At 50.1% G+C, this 14529-nt stretch overlaps 2 protein-coding genes across 4 annotated transcripts in view; both read left to right on the top strand.

Annotated features, from left to right (window-relative positions):
• LOC146753501 (rho GTPase-activating protein 32-like) overlaps positions 1-14529 on the top strand; it is a 38718-nt gene that overhangs the window by 10676 nt on the left and 13513 nt on the right. The window lies entirely within an intron of this gene.
• On the top strand, positions 431-12595 carry LOC146753503 (uncharacterized). Of its 2 annotated transcripts, none has more exons than XM_085528429.1 (5): positions 431-780; positions 5113-5251; positions 6280-6417; positions 7482-10363; positions 10564-12595. In XM_085528429.1, exons 4-5 carry the CDS (start codon positions 9632-9634, stop codon positions 11815-11817), a joined length of 1986 nt encoding a protein of 661 aa, XP_085384555.1. In that variant the 5' UTR covers positions 431-780; positions 5113-5251; positions 6280-6417; positions 7482-9631; the 3' UTR covers positions 11818-12595. The 2 variants fall into 2 exon arrangements, with proteins under 2 accessions (XP_085384555.1, XP_085384554.1); XM_085528428.1 differs by lacking the exon at positions 431-780 and adding an exon at positions 3147-3334.

Below are 14529 nucleotides of genomic sequence, written 5' to 3'. Positions count from 1 at the left end.
AGTGACACCAATGATGCAATGGAGTGCACCCTCTGCTGTTTGCTGAGTGGTGCGGCTGATGCAGTGGAAGGAAGGGATGCCATTCAGAGGGAGCTCAACCGAGAGGTTGGCCTAGGTGAATCTAATGAGGTGGAACACAGCAAAGTGCAAGGTTTTGCACTTGGGCTGGAGGAATCCCAGGCATTTCTACAGCCTGGGAGGAGCAGTCCTTAAGAGAAGCCCCGCAGAGAAGGACCTGGGGGTCCTGGTGGATGAAAAACAGAACGTGAGCCATCAGCGTGCTCTTGCAGCTCAGAGAGCAAATGGTCCCCTGGGCTCCATCAGAAGAGGGGATGGCCAGCAGGGACAGGGAGGTGATTGATCTTCATGATCCTTGAGGTCCCTTCCAACCCGGGCCATTCTATGATTCTGTGATTACACTCGCTGTCAGAAATAACAGCAGCTGTACAGAAGCTGGATATATTTGGGGACAGTTCTTGTAACCAGCTGATTTTAAGACCTTGCCCAAGTCGTGAGTCTTAATTGCATGTCAGAAGAAAGCTGGGAAAGTGGTTATTGCTCATTCTTTTTCATTTGCTGATTCTTTCTTTAGTGTTCCTTTTCCAAAGGAGATTCTGGTGATGGAAGCAGTTGAAGAAAGAACCAAAGCAGCTCTTGCCAAGAGTGCTTGAAGTCCCTGTGGAGAGAAGCAAAGAACTTGGGCTTCCTCTGGGATGCTCCCCACCATGTCTCAGGAAGGAGACCAACTGCTGTTCCACTTTCTGCTCTGTGTGTGGAAAGGTACGTCTGGGTTTCTTCTGCTTGTTTTTTCTTTCTTTTTCTGGCTTTGAAGGAGAAGGGGTGGAGCAAAGGGAGACCCACTGGTCATTTGTTACCTCAAGAACAGGATGGATTTTACATTCACTGTGAAAAACCTGGGCTAGTAGCATGGGCATGTTTCAGGCTGGACTCTTCTTTTGCTGCTTGGTTTCCTTTTGGTTACAGGGAGACAGCTGTCTAAAGGTGTGTTTTCAAACCCACTCTCCAAAACCATGTTTCATTGTTGCAGGTGGTTCAGTGTGCTCTTGCAGTGCAGAAGCTGTAGTTTGCTGTAGAATCTGAATGGTTTCTGTTCCTAGGAGAGGACTGGGAGGTGGTAGTGAGAAGAGAATTCAATGCCTGAGGTGTATCTTAGTGAGAAATGTTGGCATGAGGTGCTGAAAGTCTTGAGCTGTAAAAGGCCAGTGATGCTCAGACTCCTTAACCTGCTGGAGCAGGGTGGAAGCAAGGAGTGGGCACTGCCGTCCCACCAGCTGCACTTGGTTCTGGTCTGCCAGGTCTGTGCTGGCCTGGATTTCTTCTGAGAAGTTTGTTGGAGCTGCTTGGAGTAGTGAAGGGTGGGGAAGAAGTGCTGCTCAAGAGCTAAAGCTCGGCTTGATCATTTTGGATGGATTTAACCATGGTATCTGAAGACATAGTTTCCATCAGAATGATCCCAGCATTGTGCAAGTGTCTCAGCTGAAGCCCCTGAGCAGATGTCTGAGAGCACCCGCCTACTCCAGCTGAGCCATAGGAAAGCTGACTGTGCCCAGTAATTACAGCTTCTGCAGATTGAATGTGCTTCCAAGTGTTTTCCTTAGTGATCAATCATGTCCCAGCACTCTGATATTCCATCTCTGTCACAATCTGGAGCATCTCTGCAATCCTTGGGTGCCCATTCCCACCAGCGTTTCTTCCTTTCTCTCTTTAGAATCAGTGTGGTGCAGTTCCCTGTGTTTGTGAGCAGCAGCCAGCAGGCTGCAAGAGATCCAATGGCAGCTTTCAGCACACAGAGGGATGTGATGGGGACAGACTGTCCTTAGTGCCATGCAGAAGGGAGTTTTTACTGTCCTCTCTCAAGAAGTATGAAAGAATAGAGTTTGAATGATACTTGTGAGCAGGTGCTGTGCTGTAGGGGATGTCAGGTAACCATTCCTATGGGGGTGCGGGAAGGAGCAGTGAAAGTGATGTATTAGTTTGTGTTTTGGCTGTTAAAGAGGAGTTCCATTTCTGGAAGCAAAACTATGGGCTAAGATGGAAAACAGAAGGGAGAAGGCTGATACCTGGATAGTGGGCTGAGCTTTGGTGACTGCAGCCATTTGCAGTAGAAGTTTTGCTGTTTTGCAAAATGGGAGCTGATGATGAATGGGAGCTGCTCGAGGGACAGACTTCCATGTACAAGTTCCAGTGCCTCAATGACTTTCTTGTAGCGAGGAACCCCAAACTGAACATAAGACTTGAGGCGCAGCCTCCCCAGTGTTGAGTCCAAGGGGATGATTACCTCTCTGCTCCTGCTGGCCACACTATTTCTTAGACAGGCCAGGATGCCGTGGGCCTTCTTGGCCACCTGGGCACACTGTTGGCTCATGTTCGGCTGAGCATCAACCAACAGCCCCAGGTCCATTTCCTCTGCACAGCCCTGCAGCCACTCAGCCCCAAGCCTATAGCGCTGCATGGGGTTATTGTGGCCAAAGTGCAGGACCTGGCACTTGGCCTGGGTGTACCACATCCCATTCACCTCAGCCCAGTGAGGTTGATCCAGCTTATCTAGATCCCTCTGAAGGGGCCTCCCTTCCCTCAGGCAGATCGACACCAGCTCCCAGTCAAAAGACAAAAAGAGAAGAAAGCAGAAATGAAGAAGGCTTCTCTGAGAGCTGCCCCTGCACCTGCAGAGGTGAGTCCTTGTTATGGACAGACACAGCTCTTGTTGTCAGGGCCTCCATCTGTCAGACATGAATGAGTCTGTAAAATCCTGAGGGAAGTGGCATCCTGTTTCTGCACTTGCTTTGTTTCTTTGCAGTGTTTGAAGTGTTACACAAAATGAAGGATAAATCTCTAAAGCAGGTGGTCGGGATGCTGGCATGGTGATGTTACTTAGTAATTAGTGCTATTATTTTGTAGTATATTAATAGTTTGCTAATAAACAAAAAACAAGGGGGGGAGGAAGGCGTTCTGATAACAGAGGATGCTGAGAAAGCAGAAACACTGAATGCCTTCTTTGCTTCTGTCTTTAGTGAAAAGGCTCTCCCTCAGAAATCCCAGACCCTGGAGGTTAATGAGAGAGTCTGGACAATAGGAGATTTCTCTTTAGTCAGGGAAGAGGTGGTCTGTGATTGCCTAGGAAACATTAATGTCCATAAATACATGGGATGGGTGCATGGGGTGCATCCACGGGTGCTGAGAGAACTGGTGGAGGTCATTGCTGAGCCGCTCTCTGTAATCTTTCAGAGGTCTTGGAGAACTGGGGAGGTGCCTGAAGACTGGAGGATGACCAATGTCACTGCAGTCTTCAAAAAGGGCAAGAAGGAAGAGCCAGGTAATTATAGGCCAGTCAGCCTCACCTCTGTCCCAGGGAAGGTGATGGAACAGCTTGTGCTGGATGCCATCTCCAGAGAACTGGGTGATAAGGAGGTTATCAGGAGTACTCAGCATGGGTTCACCAAGGGGAGGTCGTGCTTGACCAACCTGGTGGCCTTTTATGAAGATGTCACTAGCTGGGTGGACGGGGCTAGAGTGGTAGATGTAGTCTACCTTGATTTCAGAAAGGTTTTTGATACTGTCCCCCATGACATCCTTATAACAAAGCTGAGGAAGTATGGGATAGATGAGTGGACAGTGAAGTGGGTCGTGAACTGTCTGACTGGCAGAGTGCAGAGGGTTGTCGTTGGCGGTGCTGAGAGGGGATTTGATCCAGGTTTATAAATACCTGAGGTGTGGGGGCCATAGTGGCACGGCTGGTCTCTTTTCAGTAGTGCGTGGGGACAGGACTAGGGGTAATGGGCTGAAACTTCTGCATAGGAAGTTCCGCACAAATGTGTGCAAGAACCTCTTTACGGTGAGGCTGACGGAGCACTGGAACAGGCTGCCCAGGGAGGTGGTGGAGTCTCCTTCTCTGGAGATATTCAAGACCCGCCTGAACACCTACCTGTGCAACGTGGTGTAGGGAACCTGCCATGGCAGGGGGGTTGGACTCGATCACTAGAGGTCCCTTCCAACCCCTACAATTCTGTGATTCTGTTGGAAGGTGGGAATGCAAGAGAGAATATTGCGAGCAAAAGCTGTGGAGCGAGATAAATGGCATGAGAAAGCAAAGCTGAGAACTAAGGAAAGCTCCAGAAGAGAAAACAAAGTCCAGTAGGGCATATTTAGACACAGGTGAAGCATCCATGAGTGCACTGAGGAGTACTAGGGTGCTCTGGAATGTCTCTTGGGCTCCCTACAGCACACATACTTGCTCTGGGGCATGTCTGGATGTCTGTAGAGCTAATTGTGGGGCCCTGAGAAACGTCTGGGGCACATTAGGGGGCACTGGCTTCCATGTGAGTGTTCCCAGGTTCCCAGAAGTCAACAGGGAAGCCTTTGGAGACCCCTTGGGAAGACTCAGTGGGGCCCTAGAGTGATGTAGCAGCTTGTGTTGGTTGCATCTGCTTGGCAGGGAAGCGATTTCCCTGGTGAGAGCTGAGTGACTGGAAGGTGATTTCCTTGGTTTAATTAATTTAATTACCTGGATTATAATTAAATAACACTGTTCAGCGTTCAATCAAGATTATATTTTTCCAAAGTACTTCAGTCATGCATCTGTAGCAGCTTTGCTAAAATATATCAAGTTTATTCAAAATTCCAGTGATGCTCCTAAAGCACTTGAAGTGCATTTGAGGGGGGGAGTGACAAAACAGCTCTGAGAGACACATCATCAGATCAGAACATTGGAACGGTAACTAATAGCAGAGATTCTGATAAGAATATTGAAGTTTTCAAATTACCTTTTCTTAAAGTTGTATTTCACCAAGTTTCATCAATGTGCACACTGAAGAGCTGACTTGTTATCTTTCTTTTTATAAAAAATCATGTGTTACAATTGAGAGCAGAAGTTATAGGATGGAACATTCTCCAAGTAAAGTGCAAAAGAACAGACTCAGTGTTCTGTACAGCGTGGGCAGATCTTGAATTATTCCAGCAGTTAACTCCTGAATTTTTTTTCAGACTCTCAGCGGAGTTTTATACAGCGAGACTGTAGGGATCATTGCTTAGATTTCCTTCAAGTACCTATGGAATACCTGTACATTCTCTTAATTGAAACACTGTCTTTAACAGAATGAAATTTGAGAAATGAAATGTAATAACTCCAATGTGAGTGTATCATCTCACCAGTGGCCTGCTAAAAGCTGTGGAACAGATGCTGTGTCAGATCGTACTCAGAGAGTGGAAAATCTTCATCAAGCTCCCTTAACAGGTAGGTTGTTGCTGTTCCAAAGAAAGCAACTGCAAATTTTCATGCCAAAGCCCAAATCCAGCTATGTGGGAAACACACGGCCCCCATTACAGGGATGTGCTGCAAGTTTCAAAACCAGCCATAATATTGCACAAGAGAGATTTGGGTCTGGCTTTGCTAAATAGGAAGGTCAGTGCGGCTGTAAGATCTGATTGGTGAGGAAAGAACCCACTGCCTCCTAACCTGTTGCCTGCCAGAATCCAAGCTTGAGATGCTAGATGCCTTGGTTTGAAGGATAGTGGAGTAACGTGAGAGGGTCACGTTTTGCCATGTTGCTCCTCATAGAGGATCCTCCTTGGAGAAGGAGGAGTCATGCTTAATTGAATGGAGGTAGGACTGGGAATTGATTTCTCAGCAGCTGGAGATAAGACTTTCTGCAGTGCTTTTCTCTTTGGTAGAATCAGTTGCCTATAGACAAGTTGCTGTCTGCTTCTGTTCTGAAGCACTAATGGACCAAAGCATTGGGCTGCTCTGACAAAACATGCCTCAAACTGCTAGACACGAGCTGGACTGTAAATCCATAGTATGCTTTCTGTCACTTGGTCTCTTTAGTTGCTGACTCTATCTCTGGGGTCTTACTGACAGGCAGGACTGTGTTCAGGATGGCTTTTTGGTGCACACGCTGCAGACAGAGGCTGCACGGGCTGCTGCCTCTTCACACGGTGCCACTTCTGCACTGAAGGCATTTGCTGTTGGTCAGTTTGTTCACCTGACAGTGTCATCTAGCAGGTGCCCACAAATACTGTTGCCTTCAGTGTGTCGTATAATGCTTGATGAGATGTACTCCACTTCAGGAGGATGGCACTCGGTGGTTTGTAGGTGCAGTCAATGCCACGCCATTCCTAGTTCTACCTGAGTTGTGCACCATGTGCCCAGAACCAACCCAGTTATTCCGGTTGCATATAAAGCCCTGAAAAGCCATCAGTCACCAGTTTATTTGTTCTGCCCCAACATCTGTGCAGCCATTTAAAAACCCTTTTCTTTTGCAGGTCCCTTGCAGCCCGTCCTGGCAGCCTGCAGTAACGAGTCCTTTTTCCATCGCTGTGCCACCTTGCTTTGTTACTGCAGGCTGGACATTCAAAATACAGAGAAGCTCCTGTTGTACTGCAACACCTCTCTGATATAAGGTAATCCCTTCTTGCCATTATTCTGTTGGTTCTTGTAGAGATCAGTACACATGGGAACTTTTCTCTTTGTCCTTTGTGAAAAGCTCTGCTTTGCTGTTTGCTTGCTCCAGTGCAGACAATGCTGGACGTTCTTTGCTGGCAGTTACCTGTCTGTGACAAACATTTTCCTTGGTAAAGACCTCGGGACACTTAATGCTGCATGTGACAATGGACACCGGCCAACCTGACATTTTCCAGATAGATAACGAGTTACAGCCATGAGGCAGTCCAGGCTTTGGGGGGATTGTTAACCTTTAGAAAAGAGGTTTCCATTGCAGCCAATCCATCACCAGTATGCAACAGGGATCTTTACTGCGTCAGTGGAAGAGTGCTGCTGGCTTTCATGGGGGCGTTACTTAATGGGATTGTTTGGTTTCCCAAAGCAGACATACGAGCTCAGCCATTGTTTCCCTTATAGTTCCTTATTTCCAGAGCTCTGGGATTTGTTGGGATTTCTTAGGAACAAATCTGAACTCTGGGAAAGTGGTGTTTTCTTGTGAAATACCTTGGTCTGAATCACAGCTCTCATTGGAAGTAAACTAAAGTTAGCTCAGAAATCCAGATTGTTTGAAATAAAGAGGATCCTACAGCCAGTGCCGTGAATCTTTTTAACTGGGCTCTGAAAAACTCCTGGAAGTGAATTCTTTCTTGTTATCACTGGCTTTGTAGCAGCCGTTTTTACATTTGCCTCAATATCATTCTGGGTTTTCTGAGTGTGTCCCGTTCCTGAAATCTCACTTCTCCTTGGGGAAATCCCCTCACAACCTTTCCTGCAGATTCCACTATACAATGTCTCAATAGCACTTAGTCAAGTGAAAGTGCAGTACCTGATGATTTTTGCCAAGATTTTTCTGTCTGTACCTTGGGAACTTTCTGCCGGGAGACAGAATTACACCAAACTCCTGAAGTAATGCAAGTTTTTCCTCATAAAATAAGCCATTTTCTGTAAATTCTTTCCTGTGTTGCTGTAACTCTCCAATTTTCAGTGATCACATATCAACTGTTTTATGCAAAATCTTTTTCAGGAGCAATAAGGAGATGAATTGTTTCAGCTCCATGAACCGACTGCAGATCTGCAGAAGACGTCAGACCCAGTGAATTCTTCCATCTGTTCCAACCTGAGTTCCATCGTGTTTATAAATCTGGGAGCAGAGCAGAGTGGCACTCGTGCTGCCCCTGCAGACACAGCTCACTAGCAGCATCTGCCAAACACTGCCAACATCACTGCCCAAACTGCTGCACCACAGGTGGAGGTTACTGCCAGATATACATTGTTCGGAACACCAGAGCCAATACAAAACTTATTTTAATGTGAGTTTGGAATTTATTTCCCAATCAATCCCCATCTGGCCTCTAAGTTAAGATGGGGGAGGTGCCATCCCCAGCCCTGCACAGCAGCCTCCACAGCTCACACGGTGATCACCCATCCGCTGCACATGGTGTCGAGTGACGTCAGTGTTCATTCCCAGAACATAGTGCTTTTTAAAGTGCAATATGCAGGAAATCCTGGTTAGGAGAAGCATCCAGAATGTCAGAGGATGGTCCGAGTGGAACAGTTCAGATGTTTGCTCTATGATCTCTTGTCTTCAAGCTTCTTCTAGGAAGGCTGTAGCATTACGAACAGAAATACATTACCCTTTGATTACACTTTGCATGCCACATGCACTCTGTTAAGTTTTAACATATCAAGCACTAAGTGTTGTTGCAGTGCCATTTGCAATGCTTGTTGCACTTGTGAGTTTAATTCTTCAAAAGCATGTCTAGTCCAATTTGACAACATGTGGACTTGCCAGGTGGTGTTTTCAAAGATGACTTTATGTTTTGCCAGGACAATTTATAGAGCAAATATGTTCTCTAATATCGTAGAGATTCTCGGTCCAGCAGTCAGCTCTGAACTGAGCTGAACACTCGATTTGGGCAGCACTATCACTATACCACGCTACAACTCTGAACATTGCTCCAAGGCTAAATACAAATAGAATTTTCCATTTGAGCATCTCCAAGGCAATCCAAATGGTTCAGGATAAAGACTGATTTGGCCAGTTCAGGTATTGATATAGTCTATAGAAATTTCAGAGAACAGAGTGCGTAGGGCACCCCACCATATAAATTACAAGAGGGTGACCCCAGCACATTCACATCTCTTATCAAAACTTAGACACTTTCCAACAACCGTGTTCCCAATGGGCCTCCTGGACTGGTGTTACAATCAATGACTCCATGACACTACATCACGTTGCAAAGGGCTTTATGATGGGTTTCTTCTGTGACCACATCTAACTGATAGCAGATAGGTCCCTTGATTCAAATCCCAGTTTGTTAGGAAGTTGGAGATACCATGGATAGTTACACGTCAGTCATCATCAGGTGGATAAAAGCAAGGAATGAAGGTGTCAAAAGGAATGGTACCACAGTGCAGGGAGTGCTGGTGAGCCAGGACGACCTGTACAAACTGTGTTAACCCCAGTGTGAAGTTGAACCGTTCTCAGGACTGACATCACCACCCACAGCCACCCAGAGATAATATTGTTAAGAAGCACGCAGGCCAAGCTCTGGGAAGCAATTACGGCAAAGCCAGCTGCCAAGGGTTAATGCTTATCAAGTGATTCCAGTGAAAGATCGGAGTCTGGATTGGTTGGGGAGGGAAGGATTTGTTGTTGTTGTTGTTTGTTTCCTTTCATCTTTGTGTGTGTTTCCATCTGTTTGGTTTTTAAATACTCCTTAGTTTCTTTAAAAAATAATTAAAACAATTCCAAATAAGCATGGCACCATTGAACTTATAACTCCAGATGAGCTTGATAATACTGACAAATTCCGCCGCAAAAACACATCTACCTCTCACACGTGGAATCTATGAGCAGAATCTAGCACAGAAGGCCACTGCCCCGCCCTCCACTATGAGCTGGGCCAGAAGGCCTCACTGTCCAATAGCTGAAGGCCACTGCCCCGCCCTCCACTATGAGCTGGGCCAGCACACAGCACAGAAGGTGCTGGCGCAGCACCCCCAAGGCATTCACTGTCTGCACACCCTTGCGACAGGGACGAGAGGCAGTGGGCGCTACGGGGTCAGGGGCAGCTGTCCTTGCAGACCCCACGAGTGAGAGCAGAGCGATTGTTGGTGGCCTTTGGCCAGAGCTTTTGGAGGCCGAAGGTCTCTTCAGCTTCAGATCTTGCCATGGCCGTGCTGCGAGGCAGTGCGGGACGGGGACAAGGCAAGTGCAGCCGGCCCTCTCCCCGCCGGGGCCCGGCACAGCCCGCAGCCTGCGCTGCGCAGCAGGAGGAGAAGAGCTGGGAGCTGGAGGTGCTGCAGGCCCAGCTGGAGGGCGAGCGGCTCCACTGCCAGGAGCTGCAGCGCCGCTGGGCTGCCGAGAGATGTGAGCTGCAGGAGGCGGCAGAGCGGGAGCGGCAGCTGCTGGCCGACCAACTGCATTGTGCCTGGGAGAAGCAGCAGGCCCAGGAAGAGCAGCAGCTGAAGGAGTGGGAGCAGCGGCAGCGGGCGACGGTGACCCGGCAGCTGCTGCGCTGGAAGGAGGCCGAGCTGCGCGCCACAAAGGAGCTGCTGCAGCGGGAGTGCGATGCAGCCCTGCGCCAGGCTCGGGAGCTGCAGCAGCAGCTGGCCAAGGTGCTGAGGAACCCCCCCAGCTGCAGCGAGGCGGCCCATGCCCAGCTGCAGGACGTCCTCAGCAAGCTGCGCTGGGAGACGGATGGGGAGCAGCCCGCCTGCATCCGCCACCTCCAGCAGCAGCTGGAGCTGGAGAGGAGGCTCTTCAACCAGTACGTCGTGGGCAGCTTGGAAGACGAGCTCCGCAACGGAATGTCCTGCTCCCAGGACGGAGAAGGAGCTCTGCGCCGCCACTGTGCAGAGCAGGGCTCCAGTCGACCGGCCATGAAGGACGCTCACGTCCAGGTGAGATGACACACTGAGAGAGTGGGGATTGTTCAGCCTGGGGAGGGAGGGGAGGCTCCGCAGACACCACTGGAGGCACCTCTGGGCAACGTGAGCTAATGGAAGCTGTCCCTGCCCTTGGCATGGGCTTGGAACGGGAGAGTCTTGAAGGCCCCTTCCTACACAGACCATTCTGTTATGGTATGATTTTCTGGTTCTAGGTGCCAGAGACAGCCAAGGAAGACCTGGGGCTCCCTGGAAGCCGGCCCTCACCCCGCCGGGGCCCGGCACAGCCCCCTGCCTGCCCTGCGCAGTGGGAGGAGAAGAGGCAGGAGCTGAAGGCACTGCAGGCCCAGCTGGAGGGTGAGCGGCTCCGCTCCCAGGAGCTGCAGCGCCGCTGCGCTGCTGAGAGACGTGAGCGGCAGGAGGCGGCAGAGCGGGAGCGGCAGCTGCTGGCCGACAAACTGCGCTCCAAGTGGGAGCGGGTGCGGGTGTCAAAGCTGCAGCGCCTGCGGGAGCAGAGCCTGAGGCAGTGGGAAGCAGAGATTCGCCAACTGCTGCGGGAGAAGGAGGCCCAGCTGCGCCAGATGACGGAGCTGCTGCAGAAGCGGCGCAACGACACCATCCGCCACGCATGGCATCTGCAGCGGCAGCTGGCGGAGGCGCTACTGAGGAGCGGCAGCAGCAGAGCGGACCGCAGAATGCAGCAGCAAGTCCAGCGGCAGCTCTGCTGGAAGTCCCGTGGAGAGCAGGCCGTGGAGAGCAAGCGCCTCCAGTGTGAGCTGCAGGAGCAGAGAAGGCGCTTCCTGCACTACATCCTGGAGCACGTGGAGGGGCAGCCACCCGCCTCCTGCAGCGGGGCCAGGGCCTGCCGTCGGGCTGTAGCAGAGGTGGGTGTTCAGGCTGCAGAGCAACAAGAGGCCCTGAGCAACCTGGAGAGGCAGTGCCAGGCCCTGAAGGCCCACAACCACCCTGAAGGCCCAGAAGCGTGCCAGAAGCTGCAGAGTGTCCAGCAGGCTGACGTCAAACTTGGAGCACTCGGCAAGGGTCTGGAGGAAAACTGCACACAGCTCCAGGAGATGGGGACAAAGCTGAGGCCGCACGGAAATCCCAAACGGGAATGCTCCAAACCCCAGGAAAAGCTGGGGGAGCCGAACGTTTGGACAGCGGCAGTCTGCATCATGCATTGTCGCAGACCATCACCACCAATACGAAGATTCATAGCTCGTCACAGCTACAATCCTTTTGAGGGCCCGAATGAGGACCCAGAAAACGAGCTTCCACTGACAGCTGGACAATACATTTACATCTGTGGAGACATGGATGAGGATGGCTGGTTTCTGGGAGAGCTGACAGACGGCACAAGAGGACTGGTTCCTTCCAATCTGGTGGAAGAAGTTTCAGATGATGAGCTGGATACCACCGTGCCTCCAGGGCTTCGTGATCTCCTGCTGGATACCGATGATGAAGAGTGACCAGGCAGCAGGAGAGGGGCAGAAAGTGATGGTCACCATCCAGAAATCTGTGCCTGTGTGTTGGCTTAGCCTGGGGGACACCGAAATTCCTCTCCATAAGACATCAACATCTTATCAAGATTCCACCTTTCTGGATGAAGGCTACCTCCTGCTCCACTTGATGTTCAAGTGGAGTGTGGTCCATCAGCAGCAAGACCTTAAAAATTCATCCCTTGTATGACTGAGGATTTATTTCATTGGACTGGATTAAAAAAAAAAAAAACCAAAAAAATTCACAAAATACACCAAAACAACAACAACAAATATTATATATTATATAATATATATATAGTATATAATTATGTACTATATACTATATATTATGTGTAATATATAATATATATTATATATATTATAATATTCTAAAAAAAATAAAAACAACCAAACCCAAAAAGTGTGTCCAGTCTTCTTGGTTTTTGGCAGTCCGCTTTTGTAAAGGTACAAGGAAAGGAGGAGGCTGAGGAAAGCCTCCAAAGTCTTTCTCAAGCGCTCTACCTTCAAGTATTAAAATCGAGAGAGAAAGGAATCATCACTGCTTGCCTCTGTTCTTTGAGACACCTGAAGTACCTTGGAAGGCCACACTGCCTGAGCCCTACAGACAGTCTGTCCCAAAGCAGCTGTTTGATCATTTCCATTGGTTGACAATGCATAGCGCTTGCATTGTCTGCAGGCACAGACTCAGATGCACAACCACATCCTTAACTGTAGGTCCGTACATCCTTTATGTACATGCTCATGCTCCCCCTTGACATTTTCTCTGTGAGTGTGAGTGTCAGAAGACATTAATGTGCTCTGGACTCTGTGGGAAGAGGGTGTGCAAGGACGCGGTGGTAAGTGTGTGTGGCTGTCAGGTGAGTTCCCGGATGATTGGAGGAAGGGTCACGTCACTTCCATTTACAGGAAGGGGAGCAGGGAGGACCCAGGTAACTACAGGCCGGTGAGTCTCACCTCCGTGCCTGGGAAGATTATGGAACAGATCCTCCTGGACAACAGGCTCGATCACATAAAGAACGAGCACGTAATCCTAGACAGCCAGCACGGCTTCACCAGGGGAAGGTCATGCTTAACTAATCTTGTGGCCTTCTATGATGGAGTGATGGCATTGGTGGACGAAGGGAAGGCGACCGATGTCATTTACCTGGACCTGAGCAAGGCCTTTGACATGGTCCCCCATCTCATCCTCATCTCCAAATTGGAGGGAAGTGGAATTGATGGGTGGACAACTAGATGGATAAGCAATTGGTTGAAAGGGCGCAGACAGAGGGTGGTGGTCAATGGCTCTATGTCCAGGTGGAGGCTGGTAACGAGCGGTGTCCCTCAAGGGTCTGTCTTGGGACCGGTGCTCTTTAACATCTTCATTTATGACATCGATGAGGGAATGGAGTGCACCCTCAGCAAGTTTGCTGATGACACCAAGCTGAGTGGTGCAGTCGATTCGGTGGAGGGAACGGATGCCATTCAGAGGAACCTTGACAGGCTGGAAAGCTGGGCTCGGGTGAACCTAATGAGGTTCAACACGGAAAAGTGCAAGGTTTTGCACTTGGGCCGGAAGAACCCCAGGCACCTGTACAGGCTGGGAGGAGTTGTCCTTGAGAGCAGCTCGGCTGAAAAAGACCTAGGGGTCCTGATAGATGAGAAACTTAACATGAGCCAGCAGTGTGCTCTGGCAGCCCAGAAAGCAAATGGGATCTCCACCCATCCAGGAGAGGGGTGGTCGGCAGGTAAAGGGAGTTGATTGTCCCTCTCTACTCTGCTCTTGTGAGGCCCCATCTGGAGTACTGTGTCCAGGTGTGGAGCCCTCAGTACAAGAATGACATGGAGATTTTGGAATGGGTCCAGAGGAGGGCCACGAAGATGATCAGGGGGCTGGAGCACCTCCCCTATGAGGACAGGCTGAGGGAGTTGGGCTTGTTCAGCCTAGAGAAGAGAAGGTTGCGGGGTGACCTCATTGCAGCCTTTCAATACCTGAAGGGAACTTACTCCTAGGAGGGGAGTAAACTCTTTGAAAGGGCTGATAATAGCAGGACTAGGGGAAATGGTTTTAAGTTAAAAGAGGGAAGATTTAGGTTGGATGTTAGGAGGAAGTTCTTCACTAGGAGAGTGGTTAGGCCCTGGAACAGGCTGCCCAGGGAGGTTGTGGATGCCCCGTCCTTGGAGGTGTTAAAGACCAGGTTGGACGGGGCCCTGGGCAACCTGATCTAGTAAAGGTGTATGTTTGGTGGCCCTGCTAGGCAGGGGGGTTGGAACTACATGATCCTTGAGGTCCCTTCCAACCCGGGTCATTCTGTGATTCTGTGATTCCGTGTGTGTGTGTGTGTGTGTGTGTGTGTGCAGGGATGGGGTGGTGTCCATTGTCACGAGCACAGAGGTGTGCAAAGCGGTGGGCGATTGCTCCGTTGAAGCAAGAAGCAAGCGTGCCAGTGCTCCAGTTGTAAGGAAGTGCATTGCTGGAACAGGGCAGAGCTGAGCCTGCAACTGCAGCCTCCTTTGCACAGCCCAGCTGTCAGAGGGTGAGACAGTTGTGCTTCCTGAGCAGCTCAGGGACGTTGTGGCCAGAAGCAGCCGAGTCCAAAGTTCCTGGTGTGAAGTGCTCCGAACATCGGGCTCTCTGGGCGAGCTCCCGGCTGACAGCACTGCTCCCCTCTGCCCTCGCCTGGGCCTGCTGGGAGCTGC

This window comes from Coturnix japonica, chromosome Z, assembly GCF_054131305.1.
Source record: "Coturnix japonica strain WE chromosome Z, WE-NBRP24, whole genome shotgun sequence".
In the NCBI taxonomy this organism is placed as follows: domain Eukaryota; kingdom Metazoa; phylum Chordata; class Aves; order Galliformes; family Phasianidae; genus Coturnix; species Coturnix japonica.
This window is presented reverse-complemented; position numbering and strand designations above follow the sequence as displayed.